Source organism: Drosophila virilis, chromosome X (assembly GCF_030788295.1).
Source record: "Drosophila virilis strain 15010-1051.87 chromosome X, Dvir_AGI_RSII-ME, whole genome shotgun sequence".
NCBI lineage: Eukaryota > Metazoa > Arthropoda > Insecta > Diptera > Drosophilidae > Drosophila > Drosophila virilis.
The window spans coordinates 1250333-1275350 of record NC_091543.1 but is presented as its reverse complement, the minus strand read 5'-3'; the positions used below and the strand labels follow the sequence as shown (position 1 = coordinate 1275350).

Here is a 25018-nt window from a genome sequence, read left to right as displayed (position 1 = left end):
TGACCAACAAGGCACACACACACACACACACACACACTCGCACACACACACACACACACACACACTCGCACACACAACTGCTGTGGGCCACGTGTTGTCGGCAGCCCCACAATGTTTATTAGAAGTTGAAATGCCTGTCGCTGCCTTTTGACTGTAATTAGCACATTGTGCGAAGATTCATCTGTTTGTTGTTGTCTCTAAATGCAGCAGACATACACACACACACAAACACACAAACACACACACACACACACCTCTAAGCACATGCCACATGCTGCCTAAAATACACAACGTACACCACACAAAATTGTCGCCAAGGGCTTCCTCAATAGATATTACAAATCGCAAGCATTGCGTAAAGAGAAATACAAATTTTAACTAGAGCTTTCTAGCTGAAAGTTAAGCTTAATTGCAGCTTTGGCTTAAACAAAAACTTGGGAATTGATCAGCCATTAAATTAAGACAAATAAGCTTTGCGAAGACTTGGCTGATTAGAAGCTAAATGAGTTTTAAATTTTATATAAATAATCTGACGGCTGTTTTAAATCAAGCTGAAAGCTTCTCACTGCGCTGTTGCTTAAAACAAATAAAGCTTAGCGAAGAACTTTAAGAAAAGTTCATGTAGAGAGAATAAACCTTAAAAAAAGTTAATTGGCAGGCAAGAAGCTTTAATCGAAAGCTTGTCATGCGACCGAGCTTTTAGATCACGTATAGCTTAAATGCATAAATCAGAGAGCTTTCATGTGCTTTAAAAGCTGTTTCAAAAAGTTGTTGCTGTATGTGTGAAAGGGGGTTAGAGAGAGAGAGAGAGAGAGAGAGAGAGAGAAAGAGGTGAAAGTGAGCAGGACAACAAATATTTGCATATTAACAAACAAATTTGTTTGTGGCAAAATGTTTGCCAGACGCAACATTTTGTTGCTGCTGTTGTTGTTGTTGTTGTTGCTTTGGGTGTGAGTCAATGCACTGAAAAAAAAAAGAAACAACAACAACCACATAGAAAACCGCACACAAAACGCGTAAATTTATTTCTAGACATTTCGCCTTAAATTAAAATTAAAAATAACACACAAGTGCAGTGTGTGTGCCTGTGTGTGTGTGTGTGTGTGTGTGCCCAATGCACTTTCCTAAGCTTTAGTTGTTGTTGTTGTTGTTGCCGCCCACGCTGCGCGCAGACAATAATTATTATTTGTGGTCTAAAAATTGCGCATGCCGAAATTGAAATTATTTTCTTTGTTATTGTTTTTATTGTGTTTGCACGTTTTGCTTGTCAAAAACTTTGTGCATCGATGAATGAATTTGCCGAAAGCAATAAATAGCCTGGAACAGCAACAGCAACAGCAACAGCAACAGCAAAAATATTAATAATAAAATGGTTGAAATAACATTTTTGTGCCAGGCAAAAACATTTTTGCGCCCATTAATCAAAAGTCTAGACAAATTGCAACAACAAATGCAGGCAGCACACACACGCGCACACACGCACACACGGACACGAATCAAGCTGTAGATCAACAGCGCATAATTAAATGCTGATGAGCTGTTGTTGTTGGAGCGGAAATGAGGGGCGGTTCCGCCAGCAACAGGAAGAGCGGCTGTTAATCAAGCCGCCGACTTTTGTTAGCAACAACATTAACCATTAACAGCTGTCCAACCAGTCCAGTTTTAACAGCTGTTATTAACAGCAGCAGCAGTCAGAAATGTGGCCAAGTTTGGGCAACACTTTGACGTGTTGCTAAGCTGTGCCGGGGCAGCACTTGACAGTCGCTGGGCACATGTTGCGGCACAGAGCAGCAGGGCAGCACTTAAAGCTGCATTGAAAAGGCGGGCAGCACTTGAGCTACAAGCAAACATGTTGCTAAACGTATTTGTGGGTCAACATTTGGAGATGTGCTGGGCAGCACTTAAAGCTGCATGCAACTGGGGCAGCACTTGAGTTAAGTTCAAAGTTAAGTTAAGGCAACATTTGGAGCTGCGCTTGAATGGAGTCAAGGCTGGGCAGCACTTTAAAGATGCATAAGCCCCCAAGGCTTATTTAATTCTGTTCGAAGCTGGGCAGCACTTGAGCTGAATTAATTTGTGACTTCCCGCTTGGCAACATTGTTGGCCTTGTTGCCAAGAAGTTTTCGCACAACAAATTCAATTCTATGTCGCAGGCGCGAAACAGTTCCCAAAACAGTTGCGGCCGCTTTTAAGGTCATGTTTTTGTGCACATTTCGCGGCCTGGCAAATATATAAATATATATATATATATATATTTATCTATATATATGCACAATATTTATGTATCGAAATTTGTGCTGAATTTGCAGGCGGGCACAAAAAATAAGAAGAGAGAAAAAAAACAAAAAAAGAAGAAATGTGAAATCAAGCGCAAAAATTGCCAAGCGCCAATTAACGTAAATTTTCAATTATTTTTGCGCGGCGAAAAAGTATTTTTCAAATTGCGCAAGAAATAAAAACAACAATCAGTCGCAAATGAATTGGAAATGGAAATACAAATAACTAAAATTAAATATTAATAATAATAACAATAAAATAAAATGGGCAGCAACAAGAAAGTTGACGAAAATGAGGCTGAGCCGAAGCATTTCTTTGATTAACGCAAAAACAATTTATTGTTTATATATATATATATATATATATATGTGTGTGTGTGTGTGTGTGTGTGTGTATTTATTTATAAATATTTATAAATCTATTGCGCGTAAATCGGCAGCTTTTGTGTATCGCAGGGCGCTTCGAATTGTTGTCATTTTTTTTTCTTCTGATTATTTCGCTATTGTTGTTGTTGCCTGCATTTCAATTGTGTTTCTTTATTTTCGCACGCAAATAAAACTGGCGCCAAATGAAAAAAGACAACAACAACAAGCAGAAGAAGCAGCAGCAGCAGCGAATTATAATAAGGCCGCCACTTGATAAACGTCGCGCGTCGTTAGCGCCACTTATCACGTATACGCCATGTCGGGCAATGCCCCCCTGCTTCTTTCACATATTGCTGCTGCCGCTGATACTGTTGTTGTTGTTGTTGTTGTTGTTGTTGCCCTTGTTGTTGCTGCTGCTGTTCGATTACTCTACTATTCTGATTGTTTTGGCTACCCTGTTAGCCGATGGCATTGCCAAAGGCGAGCATATTAGCTGCATAGACTAAAGGGATACGCACAAGGCCACAGTTTGTGGGAGACACTGTTTGAGAGTCACAGTTTGAGAAACACAGTTCGAGAGTCACAGTTTGGAGTTGACAGTTTGGCAGTCACACTTTGGGGCTCACAGTTTGGGAGTCCCCATTTGGGATAACCAGCTTGAAAGTCAAAGTCTGGTAGTCACACTTTGATAGTCACCAGTTGGAGAGTCACACTTGAAGGGTCACAGTTTGGGAGTCACAGTTGTAGTGCGGCCCCACCTCAATGGAAGTGCACAGTTTGTGAGCCGCATGCGCCTAGTTAGCGTCACAGTTTTGCAGTCTCGGCTACAGTTTGCACTTGCAACAGGGTATTGCGCAGTCGTTCCAACTGTCTCCCCTCTCTGCTGCTGCCTGTTGGGTGGGTGGGCGTTGCCCCCATCCCCTCCCCCCGCTTAGATAGCGAGATAGATTTGTCGCTGTGTTTAGTTAATTAGTTGTTGCTATTGCCTTCGATTCAAGACCAACAAAAATCAGCAGCTGCGCCGCCCAATGATAAGCAACTGGCCCCAAAAACAAAAGCAAAAGCAAAAACAAACAATCCATCAACAAAGTTAAAGCACAAAACAAAAAACAAATACAAATACAATCTGATATTTGGGCGAGAGACACGCACATACCCTACATAATGTACATGCTCAGCATACCCCACCCTTCAGCTGTTAGAGAGTAGCTTTAAAGTGGAGTTCATTTTGTTTTGCAATACTTAAATAATATTTCATTATTTAATCATATTTTTAAATAAACATTTTCTTATATTTCTATTGTTTCTTGCTTTGCCGACTCGCTCGACTCTTTGAACTTCCTTTGATATATAGCTAATGCTAAATACCCTGTCGCAGCTGTTAAGCGGGATATTAGTTAACAAGTCTCATTTCTAACAATACCCTCGAACCATTGCAAATGGGCAAAAGGGGTATCATGTCCTTGTGCAAATGTATGTTACTGGCAGAAGAAAGCCTTTATAGTATAGTATATATTCCTGATCAGCAGCAATAGGCAAGTCGATCCACGTTTCCATCTCAGAAGCTATAAGAGCTAGGGAACTGCTTAATGCCCGCGCAGTACAAGTTTGTTAGTTCGATAATCGATAACTTGCAAAGTTTCCCAGCAATCGATAAACATCGTTATCGATAAATCTTTTCCTTGTCAAATCTCTTAGAGTTTAAGAGCTAGAGTCAACAAATTCAACTTTTAGCTCCTAGAATAGTAAAAAACAGCTCAAATATCTGTCGCCTAGCGCGAGCTGCCCTTGCTGAAGCTGCAGGGTATCTGCTAGTCATGTACTCCCCACCAGCAAACTCTTACTTGTCTAAAGATTTTAAAGCAAAATAAGAAGGAAAACTAGCATAGGCTTAAACTGGCACAGCTCAGCTTTTGCAGGGTAACTCCTAGTCGTGCATCTGCCACTCTTTTTTTCGTCGCTTTTTTTGGCAATTTTTTTTTTGCTATTTTTATGGGCTGCGCGTCGCCAACGTTCGATGTGTGGCGCCAAAGAGTTTAAAGTTTTAGCATTTGTAATTTCGTTTTTTTTTTGTTGTTTTTTATTTTTTTTTTTAGTGTGTGTGCGTGTGTGTGTGTGTGTGTGTGTGTGTCGGCCGCCACTCAGCCGGGGTAATTAAAATATATTAATAATTTAACGCGCTTCGCAGCGATTTGCATACCGATTTTAGTGGCCCATCCAATTAACAGCGGCAGCAACAAAAAAGCCGCTAAAAAGCCAAAAATGCGAAACAAAAAAAAAAAAACTAAAACAAAAATAACAGCAACAACAACAACAAATAAAAGCTGAGTCTAGCTGCCCCCTGCGAACAATTTGACACTTGTTGGCGCCGGCAACAACAGCAACAGTTGCTGCTGCTGCTGTTGTTGTTTGTTGTTGTTGTTGTTGCTGCTTTTGGCTTTTATTTTGGTTTTTTGTAATTGAAAACTGCTGCCGGAAGCGGCTGCTGCCTGTGGCGCCAGGCAGCGGCAACATTTTCAGCAACAACTACGGCGACACCCCCTCACCCAAACCGCTCCCCCTCAACCCACTCACCCAATATATGTCTATAAAGTCTTTTACGATGCTGCTGCTGCTCCTCCTGATATAGGCTATAGACAGCGGCGGGCATTGACTAATTTCTAATATGGGCAAATGCAATTAGCTGGCGCCACAATTCCGCAAGCCAAATCGGCGTAAACAAAAATACACACACACACACACACACACACACAGATATACATATATGTACATGCATGTAATATATATGCTTTTATAGCAAAAACAACAACAAAAACAACAAGAAGAAAATGCAACTGCAAATTGGCAATTGAGGAAAATACTCAAATATTGCCATTTATTTATTATTTATTTTGTGTTTGCCCACATTTTTCCATTTACCTCATTTTGAGATACAATTTTCTCACGATTTTTAACGGCATTTTCTTTCGTTTCATTTTCAGTTACCGAATGTCAATTTGGCAAAGTTCTGCGCGAATTGGGCTCCACTTGGTATGCGGATCTGGGACCGCCATTTGGCGTCATGTACTGCATCAAATGTGAATGTGTGGCGGTAAGTAGCCAAAAGCTTTCAACTAACACTTAAATTAAACAGCTTTAAGCTGGGCAAAGCTCATAGATCAGAAGTCAAATACAAACCAAGCACAGCTGAAGATTAAGATTGGAAATAGAATGGAAATAAAATCGATTTGAATTTTGAGCTTTAGACCTGTCTAAGCTTTTGCCAATTAAGCAGCTTTTCAGATCACATACAGACTAAAAGGTTGTGGAGCTTAAAGCTTTAGTGAGTTAATTAAAGCTTTAAGGCGCTTTGAAAGTTGATGTTAGGGCAAACGCAAATGAAGACTAATGCACAATTAGCTGCAGCTACAGATGCAAGTTGAAGATACTTTTTGCATCTCATCTTTGGTTTTTTTTGTGTGTGTCTTTTGGGGGCCAGGCCATGTGGCACAGCAAATTGAGGCGCTGCCGCTGATGGGCGGCCAACTAATTGACTAATGACCGCCGACATTTACTACACGCAACAACAACAAACAGACAGACCAAACAATTGCGAGACAAACAACAAAGTTGCCAAAAGAAAATTATTGGCGAAAAATGTATTTTCACTTAAGGTTGTGCGAGTGGGTCGAGGAGGGGTCGAAGAGGTGGTTAGCAGGAAGACAAAGCGCATAATTAATGGCATTTTTACGCATGATTAATATTGATTTGAAAGCACTTTTTATAAGCGAGACAACGAGCACACACATACATATATATATATATATATATATATATATATATATATACCCTATAGACAGCGCCAATGGGCGAGTGCGAGAGTCTTGCCAAAACTCAACTAAAAACAAATTTAACATTGTGTTTGTTGTTACGATCGAGTTACGCAAAAAGAATTTGCATTGCGCATAAAAAACCAAAAAAAAACCGAGGCACGGCAGGGACAGGGACAGAGACAGAGACAGGGGCGGGGCTTTGCTGAGACTAGAAAAAGGGGGGCGACTCAAACAACAAAAAAAAACAAGCAAGCAACAACAAACTCTTGTGTCCTCGTTCAAGTGCTGCGTTAAGTAAAAATAACAACAAATTATAAAGATTTTATATATAACATATAACGATTTCTTATATATGCATGCATATACATATATATATATATCCATGGATTATATATAGCCGTGTGTGCGCTGTGTGCTTTACTTTCGCGCAGTTTGCATCCAGGCCCCAGAAAATTAATTGATGCCATAAAGTCTTGGCATATTTTTGTTGCTCTTGTTGTTGTTGTTGTTGTTTTTGTGCGTCTGCCAACGGCCAGACAAGCGACGATCCCAGACAGCCAAGCCAAACCCCAATCGAATGATATTGGACCCAAAAGTGCTCCAGGTCAAAGCAAAGAAAACATACAAGACTTAACTCCAAAATAGGCAAAGCTTAGCCCAAGTGAAATATGCAACAGCTTCAGAAATTCAAATCTATTCGAAATACCTTTAAGATATGATCCAGTTAAAGGGATAATCAAATACTCTCGACGGATTATTATGATTTATATGGCAAAAAGGGGTCTCATGTCGTTGTGCAAATGTATGTAACAGGCAGAAGGAAGCCTATATAGTATAGTATATATTCCTGATCAGCAGCAATAGGCAAGTCGATTCACGCTTCCATCTCAGAAGCTATAAGAGCTAGGGAACTGCATGTAGCTCCGCTTAATGCCCGCTCAGTACGAATTTGTTAGTTCGATAATCGATAACGCAACGTTTTCAAGCAATCGATAAGCATCGTTATCGATAATTCTGTTGTTGAGCAAATCTCTTAGCTGTTAAGAGCTAGAGTCTTCAAATGCAGCTCAGATATCTGTCGGCCTGCCTTTGCTGCGGGGTATCCCCTAGTCGTGCACTCCCGACTTACTTGTTCTTATTCCATTTGATGATTTAGTTCATAGCTGAACCAACTCCGACAAGAACTAGTTCAAGCGTAAATCTTCGAGTTCGTCAACTTTACGAGCCAAGTTATGCTTAATTAATTTAATTTATAAGTCTTTCTCTTTTTGCTTTTCATTCGTTTACTTTTTTGGCAAATTGTTAGAACTAATTGCAGCTTGGCACCTGCCCATCCGCAACCGCACCCCCCCCCCCCCCCCCCCCCCCTGTCGTGCCCGCTCCAGGCTGCCCCTTGAATGATTTTTATGTACTCATTTTTTTTATGGAGCTGTCTCGCTGGACATGCGGTCAGTTGGCTGTTGTTTTGGTCTTTAGTTAGTTGTGTATTAATTAATTATAATTTATGTGGCTGCAAGCGTTATAAACGAGGCACATCATAAAATAATTCCTACTGCCGACTACTGCTCTTCTGTAAGAAGCGGGGTAGCTGTTGCTGTTGCTGCTGTTGCTGCTGCCCATTAAAAGCGACAACATTGTCGGAGAGCCATAAAAATCAACATGAACATCAAACAGGCAAGAACGACACACAAAAACTCTCAGCAGATTCGCGCAGATCAAAAATGAATTAATAAAGAAAAAAAAAAAGTGGGGGACAAAAAAAAAAAACAAACAAACTTGAGCATTATAAATATACTCAAATATTTATATTAAGAAAATCGCAGCTTGATTTAGTTCTAATTTTAAAGCAGGCGACGAGACAGTGCGAAAGAGGAAGCAACAGCGCCAGACGGCCGCCAAAAGACCAACGACTAGCACATACCCTGTACTCGTGGCAGTTGCAGTAAAGCTCACTATATATTATATGCCATATGTGCTGATACGTAGGATGCACTTAAGATTATCGTTAACCAGGCCCATAAAGAAAACTAGAGCACTCTAGCTGCTCTAGTTGCCGAGTTCCGATAGTTAGTTCTTGAGTTAGGGCTAGCCAAAACACGTTCGATGCAGCCGAAATTCGGCGCCCGCAAACCTGTTGCCCAGGCGAACGCATTTGCACGCAGTTTATGCTAGCAGGGTATGTGAAAGAAATGTTATTAGAAAATATAAAAAAAAAAGAAGGGGAAAGAAAACAAGCTATTGAGTCAGTTTTCAGTTATGCGAATGGCAGCGCTAATTAATTTTGCGGCTACAAAAATTATATAAAAAGTAAATAAAAAATAAATAAAATATACAGTAATGGCAACAGGCAGACAGAAGTGACACATTGGCCAGCCACTCAGCATAACTAATGAGATAAAAAGAATCCAAAAAAAAAATCATACAATAATAATATTGTTATAGGAAAAAAAAAGAACAAGAGCTGCACCAAAGAAAACTAGAAGACAGGCAACGACAACATGTTGATTTGCACTTTATTCGTCTATATACAAAGTTTTTCATGTTTCTATCTTTAATCTATAATCTATATATTTATACATATGTGTGTGTGTGTGTGTGTGTGCTCTGCTCTTTCCAGATACCCAAAAAGCGTCGCATCGTTGCACGCGTTCAGTGTCGCAATATCAAGAACGAATGCCCGCCAGCCAAATGCGATGATCCCATCTCATTGCCCGGCAAATGCTGCAAGACCTGTCCCGGCGATCGTAACGGTAAGTTAAGCATAAAAGATCATGTCATAGATCATATCGTAGCCCAGCATATCGTATCATTTCATATATCCTAGTATATAATCCATGATATCTCAGTAGATATTTCCATGTGCTATCCCATCATATCATATGATATCATATCATATTTCATATATTGTATCATATCATATCATATCCTACGATATCCTATCATGCCATATAATATCCCATCGAAATTATATCATAATATCTTATATTATATTGTTTGCTATATATCATATTCTATCATATCCTATCATTTCATATCATATCGTCATATCATAATCCCTTCGTATGCACACATAATCCCCAACTATGCGTAACTTTGTTCTTGAAGAACGATAAATACTTTCCCTCGCCTCTAGGCAAATATCGTGCCAAAGATATGCGTCATGCGTCTATGATATGCCCCATGGTAACCATACAAAGAGCCATTGGGCAGGGTTGGTGGGTGGGTGGAGGGGTATCTGGTATATATAATAAATTTGCTAAATAGCTCAATATTTTGACACATGCAATTGTTTGTTACGCATAATAAATGAAAAAGAGCGCAAGATGGAGGTAGACAGATATCGAATGGGCTGCGTAGACGGATAAAATGTTGTAAGGCTTGTTTTTGCTTGTTTTTCTTTTTGGCAAAATGCTAAAAGCAAACACATATAGATCCATAGATCTATAGATCTATATATCTATGAATAATTAAGCGTAGCAGCAAACGCAGCTGTACAACACTTTTCAGCGCGACGCGACGCGACGCGACGTAGACCATAAAAATCATCAGAGAAAAAAAAGTAGAGGAGACTAAAAACATGCTATACAAATACTATATAGATGTATATAGACATATGTAGTGAATAGTTTGTTTTCTGTGCTTGTGCCCCGAAACGCGTAAATTGTTTATGAAAAATTACTTGGCCCGAAATGAAGGTCAACGCTACGCAATTTATAATTCTTTTTTATGCCATTTTGTCGCCTCTCCCTCCCGCTCTCTCTGTCTCTATATAGTGGGTTATATACAGATACAAGCTATATATATGTATATGTATCTGTTTATCTATATACAACATCATATTCCAATCTATACTTAGTATTCTTGATGTATGTTATTTAATTTTGTTGTTGGTTTTTTTTTTTTTTTCTCGGACCATCTCTGCATTTATTTATTGTATTGTAGCATTCGACTTTTGCATGTTGTTCGATGTTCTCCAATGTTTTCTTCTTCTTGTTTGTTTTTTTTTTTTTTTTTCTTTTGCTTTTTCCTTTTGGCCATACAATTTATTTTATATCCCACCCCCAGCGGGGCAGCGGAGGGGTGGGGCAACTGCGGCAGACATCATGCGACAAGACCATGGGGAATATATGGCTATCAAAATTTTGGTATGTCCCCCATATATGAGGAAGAGGATTCAGGCAAAGGGGGTGTCACTGGAATTGGGCTACAATTCGCTGAAAATTATGTTCTTGTTTTCTTTAAAAAAAGGGGGGGGGGGGAGCGTGGTGTGTGTGGGAGGCAGACGGGCGTTATACACTGGGGACACACACGTGCCACATTAAACGAACGGATTCCATTGCCATTCTAGGTTCAAAGACAGCATAGCTATTAGAGAGAAAGAGAGAGATCAACTGATGAGTGAGAGGGAGAGAGGGAGAGAGAGAAAGAGAGAGTGAAGAGAAGAGAGAGCGGAGAGGGAGAGGACAAACAGGCTGAGAAATAAGCCTAAAAGACAAATACATCAATTAAGTTTGAGGTTTATTTAAGCCAGGTAGCAGCCCCATACGCCATTTACTATAAAGTGGCAACCCTGGGTGCAATAATAAGCACAAAGCAGGCAACTCTTTCTGGCCAGTCAAAAGCTGGCAACTCTGCACAGCAAGTAGCTTAGATCTCAAGACAGTCAACAAAGTGCTGGCAACTCTGACAGCTTTGCTTAACGGGATGCTTCTATGAAAATGGTGACAACTCTGTATATTTCTAAAAAAAAGTATTAAACAGCATTGGTATATATATTTATATATATATACAAGTGGCAAGGCCAAGCAACTAGCTGGCAGCCCCCAAGTGCAACAAGCTGGCAACTCTGTTTACTTCAGCATTTATAAAGAATTCCTTTGCGCCCAAAAGTGGCCTTAAAGCTTAGGCATGCTTATGGACACGCACACACACACACACACACACACACACACGCACACACGCACACACACACACACACACACACACACGCACACACGCATAGCTTAAAGAGCGACTGAATCACAGGCAATTCTTTGGCTTTTGCTAATTTTCTGCATGAATTGAATTCATAATTAGAAAAACTTATGAGGAAAGTTGTGTTGTGTGTGTGCCTGTGTGTTGAGTATGTGTGTGTGTGTGTGTGTGTGTGTGTGTGTGACATTTTTCACATAATCAAGCCAAGTGCTGTGCCTGAATTCCAGTCTGCGTCGCCCAGTTGCTGCCGCTGTGTGGCATGGCCGCGCCGCCAAACTGGTTGCAACTGCCGCCAGTTGCTGCTGCTGCTGCTGCTGTTGCTGCTGCTGCTGCGAGTTGCTGCAGCAGCACATCATTAGTTTCCGTTTTGCGGCAATTTTTCATTTGCTTATGCAAAGCCGTTGACCTTTGGCGCGTTCCTCTTTGACGAGAGCGGACGCAGCGAAAGATTTCACTTTTATGCCGCTGGCTCGATCGGAAGGGTTGTGGGATGGGGGAGGGGGGAGGGTGGAGGATGGGTTGCAACAAGAGGTTGGCTTAAATTGCTGCCACATCAAATTGCAGGCAGGCAACCGCTTGCTGCCCGTTTGGCTGCGGCAACTCGTTTGCCATAAATAGTTAGAAGGCACGGGCGCGGCCCCAACTTGGCTCGCTGCATGCCACATGCCGCATGCCGCATGCCCCACGTCGCTCTATTGTAAAAATATTTAACAACAACAACAACAACAGGCAACTGGCAACTGGCAACTGGCAACAGCGCAGACTTTGCTTTTGATTTACCAAAGTTATTTTGTTTTGCGCCCAACTTGGTCTAGGCCTGGCTGCCGCTTTTGTTCAGGTACATAAGTATATACACCTGTATATATATATATATATATATATACATATAAATATAGATGCATGTCCAGTTTAGTCGGTTGTGCATCTGCCGCAAACGTTGTTGCCACCAAATTGCCCACGTTTTAAATGCCCATTTTTGGGGCTTGCCCCCAGCTCTGCGATCTGCAGTTCTCAGTTTCTCCGTTTCTCAGTTTCTCGGCTTGTCTCGGCTTGTCTCGGCTTGTCTCTGCGCATTCCTTGCCATTAATTTATGCATTTTTTCGTTATTTTTATAATGACATAACTCGAGCATTTTAACGCTTATTAAATTATCTCATTTGCCGCCACAAACAGCGGGCGGTCCTCAGCAAGAGAGAGAGAGAGAGAGAGAAAGAAAGCGAGCGAGCGAGATGGAGAGGAGTGGTATGAGGGAAGGGGAAGAAGGGAGCTACACCAAACCTGGTCGGGCTGGACTATGGCCAGGTAGACACAATAAAAGTTAATGCTCCATGGCAATCGTTTGGCACAACGATCGATCGATCGATCGACATCTCCTGCTCCGTCTCCAGCTCCGTCTCCTTCTCCGGCTCCGTCTCCGTCTCCGATAAGGCCTGGGCAACTGTCGTGCTGGGATCTTTGGATCTTCGGGCTGCGATCTGCTCGCGTCCATTAACTGCCTGACAATTCAAGTTGATGACATCTTTTGCGGTCGCTTCGTTTCCTTTTTCGACCATTTTATGGCTACCCCGAACCCAATCGAACCCAATCGAACCCTGACGTCGCATCGGGACACACACATACAGACAGAGGGAAGAGAGCGTGTGAGAGAGAGTGAGAGAGGGGGGCGCGAGAGATTTTTATCGCTGGACTCTTGCTCAGCGCCTTGGCTAATAAAATTTTCAACTTTATCTTTATCGCGAACGGCATCAAGAACGGAACTGTCTATTAAACAAAAAAAAAAAACATCTCTGCTGCACGAGATCCCATTTAGATTGTTTGCCTTAAGGTAGTTAACCAGGTGTGTGTGTGTGTGTGTGTGTCAGCGGTAGCTTTGGTTTCCTGGCGCAGCAAAAAGCAAAAGCTCTTGATCCCTGCTCTCTAAAAAACGGACAAAAAGCTTTTACTCTTTGGTATCCTTATATGCCCGGGCGAGCTTTTGCTTAATGCGTTTCAATAAAAGCTTCTTTTTTACATAAAGCTCATAGAGGGACTTGAGCGTGTGCTTTCTCTCTCTCTCTCCTTCTCTCTCTCTCTCTGCTATAAATAGCTAGAATTCTTTCTCTACTGCTTCAACATGTCCTAAAAGCTTTTAAGCCACACGCAACGCTTCAGATTCCATGGAATAAAACAGAACAACAACAACGAGAACGAGAACGATAACCAATCCAATTCCATCCAATTCCATCCAATCGAATCGAATCCAATTAGCAATCGGTTAAGTTCTCTCGCCGTGCAGCAGCTTTTCATAAGTAAATGCTAAACGCTGCGAGGAACCCCTTCGGAGAGATCATTTGAAAAAACACTTTCAAAACTGTGCATTGTTGTTCTTCTTCTTTTCTTTTTTTTTTATACATAAATATATCGATTCTTTTTCGTTTAATGAGCTGCGGCAACTGAAAGAGTGACAGAGGGGGGGGCTCTGCTGGAAGCTACATACCAAAGCGTTGACTCAATGGCCGAAGGTGTCGTTTGTCTTAGCCCCTGGCTTTGTCGGCTTCTGGCTGAGCCCTCGTTCCTTTCTCTCGCTCTCGCTGTCTGTCTCTCTCTCGCACCCTCCCTCCCCCCCCCCCCCTGCGTTTCGCCGTATTTGTCATGATGGGCAACGTGTCGTCGTCTTTGTGCGCACCAAAACTCATTTATCTTGACTTACAAAAACGGCCAGCAGCAGACCGAAATAATAACAACAACAACAACGAATACAACAACAACAACAATCAGCAATAACAACAACAACAACAACAGGCACACCACGAGAGCCACACACGGCATATAAAACGACAAGAAACGAAACGAAACGAAAATTCATTCATCTGCAATGGAAGTGAGCGCGAGTCAAGGGCAAGGAGTAGCAGTGGTACAAGGAACAGGTAGGGGGTGGGCGATGGGGGGGGGGGTTTGTTAACCTGAGGGCAGGAAGGATCTGTGCGCAATCTGCGGACCATCGCCAATAAGCTGAAGAATGCGACGCAGACGACGCGTCAAATTGAAAAACGCAGCACAAAAAGCAACACAAATACTATGTGGGCGAGCGGAGAGAGAGAGAGAGAGAGAGAGAGAGAGAGAGAGAGAGAGAGAGAGAGGGAGGTAGACAGTCGCTGCTGCAGTAGGGGACCGGGGAGGGGAGACAGGCCAGCCGCGCGGCTTTCGGTCAGAAGTGGCTCGTATTAAGATCAGGCGATAAGATCGGACAGCCGAAGACGACATTGGAAGGCGCACACACAAACACACACACACACACACACATGCACGACCGCAGCATGCTCTTGGCCTGGAACGAACCCCAACCTTAAGCAGCTCCCCACCCCCCTGCTGCGGCCTCGGCTCAATAAAATGCTATACAAGGTGTCAGATTTGTCGCCCTTCATTATGCGGCAAGCAGAAGTTTTTTTTTTTCTGCTGCCGTCGCAGCCGCTGCTGCTTCTTCTTTGTCTTCTTCTTCTTTTTTTTGCGGCTTAAGAGCGGAGTGTGTGTGTGTGTGTGTGTGTGTGTGTGTGCGTGTGTGTGGCTAAATAAACGAAATTCCAATGCAACAGCCGCAGCTTTGGCTTTAGCCTTTTTTTCTGCGTACATTTTGAAGCTGTTTTCGAGCAGCTCCTTTATTTTTTTAGCCGTTTTTTTTTTGTTTTCGTTTGTTCTGCTTTTAATCAGCTTTGGCCTCTAACGAAGCTGCTGTCAATCAAGCGGCATATGTGCGAGTGTGTGTGTGTGTGTGTGTGTGTGTGTGTGCGTGTGTGCGTGTGTGTGCCTGTCACATCCGGAAATGTCCACCTACTTTCACGCCGCATTTGCCTGGCTCTGTGTGAATTTCTAGGAATTCCTTGACTAGTTTTGTTTTCTTATACCTGCTCAATTTATGCACGATTAATGATTGCCACCTGGACAGGCACACACACACACACAGAGAGAGAGAGAGAGAGAGAGAGCGAGAGAGAGGCTGATCCGTCTACCTGTGCTTGTGGCCTCTTTTATTCAGATTCATTCATTCACATTGCATTCATAGACATTCATTTGTCGGGGCATTCATTGCGGGCCCTTTGATGCCATTTAGTGCTATCTGAATTCCATTTAAGTAGAGCATTTCCTTCTAACCTTCAGCTTGTTCATCGTCTTATTCTACTTCTTCTTCTTCTTCTTATTCCATTCCAGATACGGATGTGGCCCTGGATGTGCCCGTGCCCAGCGAGGAAGAGGAGCGCAACATGAAACGTAAGTACACACACATCAATAGAAACAATCCGAAACAATCTCAAGATCTCCGATATAGATGACTATATATAGACATAGATTGATCTTGAATGAAATCTTGTTAGACAATTGCTTAACTATTTTTCTCATGGAAGAACCCAACTCTGGTCCGATAATTAAACATATTTAGACTTGGAGCATTTCGATCCAATATATTTTATTATATATATTTCGAAAACTGAAAGAACCCTTAAAAAACTCAAATATAATTTCTAAATTAATCATTTTTTTGGGAAATATCTTGATTTTGGAATATCTTATATAAGAATATCTAATTTTTAGTTTTTATAATTTTTCGAAGAATAATTCTTCAAGAAACCCATTTTTAGACAATTTTCTCGCGTTAATTCATATGAGAGCTATATGATATAGTAGGCTGATCCGTTCGCACACTTAATATGCAACTTCTGCTGTCCCAAGAAGCAGCTGCACTCAATTCGAAGCATCTAGCACGACAGAGAGTCGAGTTACCTTAGAACAAATGCAGCTACAATCGCACAGCAGGTGTTATATGGGAATTTTATGATGCCCGCCCAGCAGGGACACATTCAGACTCACACGGATTCATTCACAATTTGTTTCTTGCCATTCACAGATTACGCAGCTCTGCTAACGGGCCGGACATCGTACTTCCTGAAGGGCGAGGAGATGAAGTCCATGTACACGACCTACAATCCGCAGAACGTGGTCGCAACGGCGCGCTTCCTATTCCACAAGAAGAATCTATACTATTCGTTCTATACATCGTCTCGCATTGGACGACCACGTGCGATCCAGTTTGTGGACGATGCGGGCGTCATTCTGGAGGAGCACCAGCTGGAGACGACGCTGAGCGGCACGCTGAGCGTCTATCAGAATGCGACGGGCAAGATTTGCGGCGTATGGCGACGCGTGCCGCGCGATTACAAGCGCATCCTGCGCGACGATCGGCTGCACGTCGTCCTGCTGTGGGGCAACAAGCATCAGGCGGAGCTGGCGCTGGCCGGCAAAATAGCCAAGTATACGGCGCTGCAGACGGAACTGTTTAGCTCGCTGCTGGAGCCGCCGGCTCTGGTCGGCGGCAAGCCGGATCCGCAGCTGGCGGGCGCCGGCGGCACAGCGATTGTGTCCACCAGCAGCGGCGCGGCCAGCTCTATGCATCTGACTCTGGTCTTTAATGGCATCTTTGGCGCCGAGGAGTATGCGGATGCGGCGCTCAGTGTGCGCATTGAGCTGCCGGAGCGCAAGGAGCTGATCTTTGATGAAGTGCCGCGCGTGCGCAAACCCTCGGCCGAGATCAATGTACTGGAGCTATCCTCGCCCATTTCCATACAGAATCTGCGCCTGATGTCGCGCGGCAAGCTGCTGCTCACTGTCGAGTCCAAGAAGTATCCGCAGCTGCGCATCCAGGGCCACATTGTGACCCGGGCCAGCTGCGAGATCTTTCAGACCCTGCTCGCTCCGCCGCACGGCAACGAGCTGAGCACCCGGAGCAGCGGCCTGGCCTGGGTCTATCTGAACACGGACGGCTCGCTGGCGTACAATATTGAGACGGATCATGTGAATACACGGGATCGGCCCAATATCAGCCTGATCGAGGAGCAGGGCAAACGCAAGGCCAAGCTGGAGGATCTGACGCCCAGCTTCAATTTCAATCAGGCCATCGGCAGCGTTGAGAAACTCGGACCCAAGGTTCTCGAATCACTATATGCCGGCGAGCTGGGCGTCAATGTGGCCACCGAGCACGAGGCCAGCCTGATACGTGGTCGCCTGGTGCCACGCCCCGTTGCCGATGCACGCGACTCCGCGGAACCAATCCTGCTGAAGCCGCACGGCGAGCACGCCAGCCCGGGCCTGGGCATGGGCATGGCCTGGATGTCCATCGATAACGAATGCAATCTGCACTACGAACTGACGCTGAGCGGCATGCCCAACGCTGGCCAGGATCTGCAGCTATATCTGGAGGAGAAGCCCATCGAGGCAATTGGCGCGCCCGTCACACGCAAGCTGCTCGAGGAGTTCAACGGCGCCTACATGGAGGGCTTTGTGCTGGGCATGCCCTCGGCGGAGCTGATCAAGCTGGAGACGAGCGTCTGCTATCTGGAGCTGCACGCCAAGCACAGCCATCAGCTGTTGCTGCGCGGCAAGCTCAAGTCGACGAAGGTGCCCGCCCATTGTTTTCCCATCTATACGGACAATAATGTGCCCGTGCCGGGCGATCATAACGATAACCAAATGCTGACGGCCGAGAGCAAGTGCTTCCATTCCGGCCGCTTCTACAACGAATCCGAGCAATGGCGCAGCGCCCAGGACACCTGCCACATGTGCGCCTGCCAGCGTGGCCAGGCCAACTGTGAGTTGATCAAGTGTCCGGCTCTCAAGTGCAAAACCGGCAGCGAGCAGCTGCTCCAGCGCGACGGTGAATGCTGTCCCAGCTGTGTGGCCAGACGCGATGCCGACTGGCATACGGCGGGCAGCAGCTCCTCCTCCTCCTCCTCTTCCTCCTCCACCGGCTCCGGCTCCGGCTCAGGCTCCTCGCCCGCTTTGAACGCCAGCGATGTGCTGCAGCAGCGCCGCGGCTGCCGCTTGGGCGAACAGTTCCATGCCGCAGGCGCCAGCTGGCATCCGTTCTTGCCGCCCAATGGCTTTGACACCTGCACCACCTGCAGCTGCGATGCGCTCACGCTGGAGGTGCGCTGTCCGCGCATGGTCTGCCCGCCGCTGCAGTGCAGCGAGAAGCTTGCCTATCGCCCCGACAAGAAGGCCTGCTGCAAGGTCTGCCCCGAGGGCAAGCAGAGCAATCACGGCCAGAGCGGCAAGCATACGCCCAGTAATCCCAACGTGCTGCTCGATCAGGCCGTACAGCGTACCGCCGCCCACAATGCCGAGGAGGTGCTGGCCGCGGGCGGTTGCAAGGTCGTCAACAAGATCTACGAGAACGGACAGGAATGGCATCCGATCCTGATGTCGCACGGCGAGCAGAAGTGCATCAAATGCCGCTGCAAGGTAAGTTAACCCATCCCGCCCTCTCCAAATGGCCAGAAGTGTTGGCCTCAACTAACTGTTTTATTTATCTCTCTCTCTCTCTCTTTTTTTTTATTTCTCTCTCAAAGGACTCGAAGGTCAACTGCGATCGCAAGCGCTGCTCGCGTTCCACGTGCCAGCAGCAGCAGCAGCAGACGCGCGTCTCCGGCAAGCGTCGCCTCTTTGACAAGCCAACGGCTGGCAGTGAGCTTGGGGGCGTGGCCGGCGCTGCGGCGCCCATCGACGAGTGCTGCTCGACGCAATGCCGACGCTCGCGACGTCATCACAAGCGTCAGCCGCACCATCAGCAGCGCGCGGCCAGCAGCTGAGCAGCGCAGTCAACGGCGACGGCGACAGCGACAGCGACGCCAGCAGCAGCAGCAGCAGCAACAGCAAAAGCAAAAGCAACAACAGCACAGTTTGTGCTCTCTCAAGAGAGCAAGAGAGCGAGCGACAGCCATGTAAACTTGTATTATAGAACAAAAGGGAAGGAAAGAGAAAGAAAACAAACACACACACACATACATGCATACATACACACAAAAGCATACACAGAGAGCGAGCGAGAGATCGTAGCGTAGCGTTAGACGAAAGGCAGCAAGGAAGCAAGGAAGAGAGTAAGAGATAGACAGAGAGAGCGCATATAATATTATATATATACATATACACACACATATATATATATATATATATAGAGAGAGAGTGAGAGTGAGAGAGCGTATGTGAATAACCAGTGCAGTTGCTTTAAATTCTCGACTTTAGAATTTAGCTCGAAAGCATTTTCAGAATTTCTTTGAAATTTTTAAAATTCATATGAAAAACTGTGCTGTGTAATGTTCGTTAAACATAAAAAAAAAAAAAAAAAAACAAAACAAAAAAATAAGAAAAAAAGGAAACAACAAAATGGCATGAAGAAGAAGCAGAGCAGCCCAAAAATTCATACAGAACAAAAAAAACTCACTTCATTTCAATTAATTTAAATTCACATTTAAATTGCAATTTGAAAGCGAACAGCAAACATACACTGAGCGAAATATTTATATATAAATATTTACATATATTATGCACACATATATATACACAATATTTATATATGTTTATACATATATATATATATGTGTGTGTGTGTGTTATTTATCATATTATTTTTTTTTTTTGAGAAATATTTTATGAGAAACTAAACGCAGTGGGAAACGCTTTTGGCGCGATTTTAGTTGCTATCGATAATAATTTATATGTGTACGTGTTATCGATGTGTTATCGATATCTTTTGCCGCGCCCACCTGCGCAGCGGCGGCCAACCAAAAGTTTCGACTGATTGACTGAATGGCAAAAAAAATATATAAAAATATATATATAAAAATAAAAAAAAAATAACAAATATTTAGCATGTAAGCAATAAATTTTTTTTTTTTTTTTGTGGAAACATAAATTGAAAACTGAAGCTTTTCAATGTGAAATTATTTTGTACTAATTGTTACTTACTCACACACACACACGCACACACACACACACACACACACACACACACACACACACACATATTGCAGAGCGTATTAAAAAAGAATTGAAAAAAATATATAAATATTTTATATATAATTTTAATGCGTTGGTAAAATGTTGAAAAAAATTTAAAAAAATCATTAAAAAAATGATGTACAAAATTTGAAGAAAGAAAAAAAAAGCAAATGCCATGTATACATATTTATACACACACACACACGCACACACGGACACAAACAAGAAACAACAAGAAAAGGAAAAAGCAAATGAAAGGAAAATGAAATTGTATTAATTTTTATTAAATTTTATTCTATTAAATTATTCTTATTATTATAAATTTTATGTTTATTTTCTTGTAGCTTTTACATATATGATATACCAATACATATAAATACATACATATATATATATACAATGCATACATATACATATTTATATATATATATACACATATATTTATATGTATATATATATATATATATGCATATATATGCTATATATCGATCGATTAAATTTGCACAATTAATTGCGAAATACTAAAACAAAAACATTTTATGCAACGTCAGCAACAAATTGTACTAATAATATTTAAATTTAATGTTTATAAATTAAAAAAACAACAAAAAAGAACAACAACAACAAGAAAAACAAAAACAAAAACTTCCCAAAAAACACACAATAAACAAACAACAAAAAACATAATTTTTTTTTTTTTTCTTTTTAAAGCTTTCACTTATTTATTTTTTATTTTTATTTGATTTTCTTTGATTTATTTTTCTTTCAAATTTTTCTTAAATACGCAAAACTTGCACAAAAATATATGCATATATATTTAAAAAATAAATATAAATATATGTATACAAATAAATATACAATTGTCAGTTGTGTTTTTTATTAAATTACATTTCTGCAAATGAGAAATATTTGAAAACTTAAAATATAGTTATGAGCAGCATTTACAGCGGAAATGAGCTGAAAAATGTTTGCTAAATGTTGGTAATTGGTTGTTGTCAATAAAAGTTATACGAAATTGGGCAAATTTGATTAGCAAAATAATTCTATTATCTGGCATCAAATATAAACACATTTTGTACAGTTCAAAGTAGAGCTAAAAACTATCGTAAGTAGTTGCATACTAACAAAGAGTAGTCAGTATTTGGCGACAAGTACTTTGAGTATTCACAAGATACTCATAATCATTCAGAGTTTCTGATCTGGAACTAAGCTTCAATAAATATTGCATCAAATATAATTAAATTAAGTTCATAAGTATCGAAAACTACCATAATTTTTTAAATGGTAACGAAAAAGTTCTCAATATTTGGCGATAAGTACTTTGAGTATTGGCAAGATACTCATAATCTTTCAGAGATTGTGTTCTGAATGTTTTTTTTTTTTTTTTTTATACAGTTCAAAGTAGATCTTAATTCTATGACTTACCTTCTTCTCGCTTTAGAGTCAAAAGCTACCATGAATAGGCGTATACTAGCGAAGAGGTAATGAGTATCTGGCGACAAGTGCTTTGAGTACTTTGAGTACTTCGCCCGTCAACTGTTGAAGACAAATGTTTTTTACGCAAATGTTTAACAAATTTTAAGCAACAAAAACAAAGACAAATACTAATGGGCGAGCAAGAGAAAGAGCAACCAACTAAGTGGCTATTTGAAGAGACTGCGCGACTGTCAAATACCCTGTTACAAGTTGTTTGTTTGTTGACAAGGAGTTTAAATATGTGCATGTAAGTAATATGCTTGAGTTTCACTTATGCTTAATGAAATATACATATTTTTTATAGAAATCTTCCATATATATATTGCATATATATAAACATAAATATTTTAAGAATTTTCTTTGTTCTTGCGCTGTAAAATTTTCTAAGCGAAGTTAAGTGAAGAACTGCAGCAAAGTCAAAAACAGTTGTATGGTCTACCATGCCCTTAGCCTGCACCTGGCCCATTACAGGGTATACTACACTACAGTCTTAGTTGCTTAGACTAACAGCGCGGCGGTGGGGGAGACCATGGGGGGGTAGTTGCTGTCGCAGTTGTCGCGAATGAAAAGCAAATGAAATCGAATAATTAAATATTGGCATAGTCACACCTTGTTGACAATTATTGACAGGCTGATTGGCAAACAGCAAACAAATGAATACGTCGCCATTTGCCGCAGCTAGCGAGTGTGTGTGTGTGTGTGTGTGTGTGTGTGGCTGGCTGTGGTGGGTGTGGCACACAGTTCTAGGCCAACAGCTACTGTAAGCACACGCAAGGGCCAAAACGCGATCGTATCTCTCTGCCGTATGCATAGCAACCCCCCTACCCTCCTCGCTCCTCCATCAACCAATCAAATCTCAATCCCAAAGCCAAAGCCAAAGCCAAAGCCAATTGCATTCAGATATCCAAACTTGGCACCAAGTGGCGCTTGGCGTTGGCGTTGGCGTCTGTCGTGCCGCATTGAAGATTGGAGATGGCATCTTTAAATTCTATATATGGATCTATTAAAAGGGGGGCGAGAAGCGGGGGGGAATTTGTCATTTGCATTGGAATTGGCCAAACCTTAGCGCCCACATTTGGACATTTGCGGCACGAAAAGCACACACACACACACACACACACACACTCAGACAGAGCCAGAGTAGTTAGATGATATCTTTGAGCTCTCAGCGGCTAGCATTGGCTCAGTTGATTTACGAGACATCCAAACGCCACAGTCATACATATATCTGTTTACCTGGATATGCATATATATATATATATATAGATATACACATATGTTAATATATGTATTGCAATAACACGCTCACGACATTTAGCCGACACTCATAATCATCAATTATCTGAGCTGTCGTCTCTGGCAATTGAAATTGAACTGAGAATGCGAATTGAAATGGAAATGGAAATGAAAATGGTAATGGAAATGGAAATGGAAATGGAAATTGGTTATTTGTGGCCCTCACACATATGTTAGGCATTGCAACAATTCAACAATTTTATTCATATCAAAAGGCTGTTTTTAATCTTAAACGTCGTTTGCCATTCCGATTGCAGCTCTGTTTTGATTGCAGCTGTCATTCAACATGATTGAATGGACTGCCTGACTGACTGAACAGCTTGATTGATTGCTTTTGTTGTTTTTCGTTTTTTTTAGTGGCATGCAAATTCGGTGCAAGGTGTTAAATATTTTTGACGCCCACTCGCCAAATCACGTTCAACCAAATTGAAATTGAAACTGAAGATAGAATTGAAGAACTATATCTATTGATATACTCTATCCATATCATACTAACCAAATCCTAATACTCACTTTATTTTCGATTATGATTGATTGACAGCTGTTCAAGACTGTTTCGCTTTAAACTTTAAACCAGTCTTATTCTATGTAGAAAAATACCATTATATAATCCAGCCCATTTAATTGACTGATTGAAGCACTCAACACTAACACAAATTAAGATTGAAATTGAAATACTACGCTTGGTCAAACTGTCTGAGTTCGTTTTGAATAGTTTAAATTTGGATTTCAGCTCTAACATAATAGCGCCCGTCAATTAAGGCTTGAATAGTTAACTAATTGATTGACTGACTGATGGAAATGAAATGCAAATGTTGTTCTAAGTGTCATATAATTTAAGTGCTTTTAACTTATTGGCATTCAACATTTAATTTATGCTAAATTGACACAAAACTGAAAACAAAAGCTAACAGAAATTTTAATTTAAAAAAAAAAGCATTGAAATTGAAATTAAAGCTGATTAGAATTGATGTAAAAGTGTAATGCAAATCGTGTACAAAATATCATATAATTGAGCTGGGATGAAACTAATTAAAATTTAAAACAAATTCATAATGCACTTATAAGAAAATTGAACTGAAATTGAAATTGAAGTCAAAATTGAATTGAAATTAAAATTGAATTGAAATGAAATAAAATTGATATATAACTGAAATGGAAATCATGCTCAAATCAAAAATTTAATTCGGAATGTCTCCGACTCACTAATACTCTTCCCAGGCACAAGGTCCAGTTTCCATTTAGATAACAGCTGTCTTTCGTTGATTGAAATAGTCTTAAACTGATTGAAATTCAATGCATAGCCCGTGCAAGGTGTCAAATATTTGGCCAAAACAAACGCAGTCGGAGCCAATTGTTAGTCGACATACATTCAACATTGAATAGAAATTGAAAATCAAACTGGATATAGTATGTCAAGCACTGCATATCTAGTTCTAAATGCCATATGTGACATTCAATTCGCATGCCAAGCTTGTGCTGATTGAAGCCGTCATTCATTTAGCCGACTGACTGACTGACTGATTGAAATGCATGGCAAGGTCTGGCAGATATGTGCATATATACATTTATATGTATATATATCTATATATATTTATTTTTATTGTGCCGCCCACTCGCCTTGCGGCCATTTGACATTCAACATAGAATTGAAATTGAATTCGGCTGGCTTACAGCTTCTCCAGTTGTCATTTGCCGCTGGCTGATTGCAAATGCAAATACGCCAATGGGTCAAATCACGTTGACACTCGCTGTCAGTGGCTAATTGCTGCAACAAGCCCCAAAACATCAACAACAACAAGGCTCAAACACACGCGATCATCTCTGCGATCTTTGTGATCCCTGAAGCTGCCTGGAGACTGCCGGAAAGTTGAATCACTTCCCTTTTCAGCAAAACAATCTCAACTTGCAGTTGCTCTTCCTAAATGCACATCAATTAGATATACACTTTTCCATAGTTACTTTTCTTTAAGTTACATTAGCAGTCGAATAGTTTTCATGTGCTTTCTGCTT

The 25018-nt window shown here is 41.8% G+C and overlaps 1 protein-coding gene across 1 annotated transcript in view; it reads left to right on the top strand.

Moving 5' to 3' along the window:
• The window catches only part of sog (short gastrulation), a 43191-nt gene extending 22271 nt beyond the window's left edge, over positions 1-20920 (top strand). The window contains exons 3-7 of the mRNA XM_002058223.4: positions 5624-5733; positions 9072-9204; positions 15614-15673; positions 16308-18697; positions 18805-20920. Of these exons, the coding sequence (XP_002058259.2) occupies positions 5624-5733; positions 9072-9204; positions 15614-15673; positions 16308-18697; positions 18805-19044 (2933 nt within the window). The 3' untranslated portion in view covers positions 19045-20920. The remainder of the gene's footprint in view (positions 1-5623; positions 5734-9071; positions 9205-15613; positions 15674-16307; positions 18698-18804) is intronic.
• The last annotated feature ends 4098 nt before the right edge of the window (positions 20921-25018 follow it).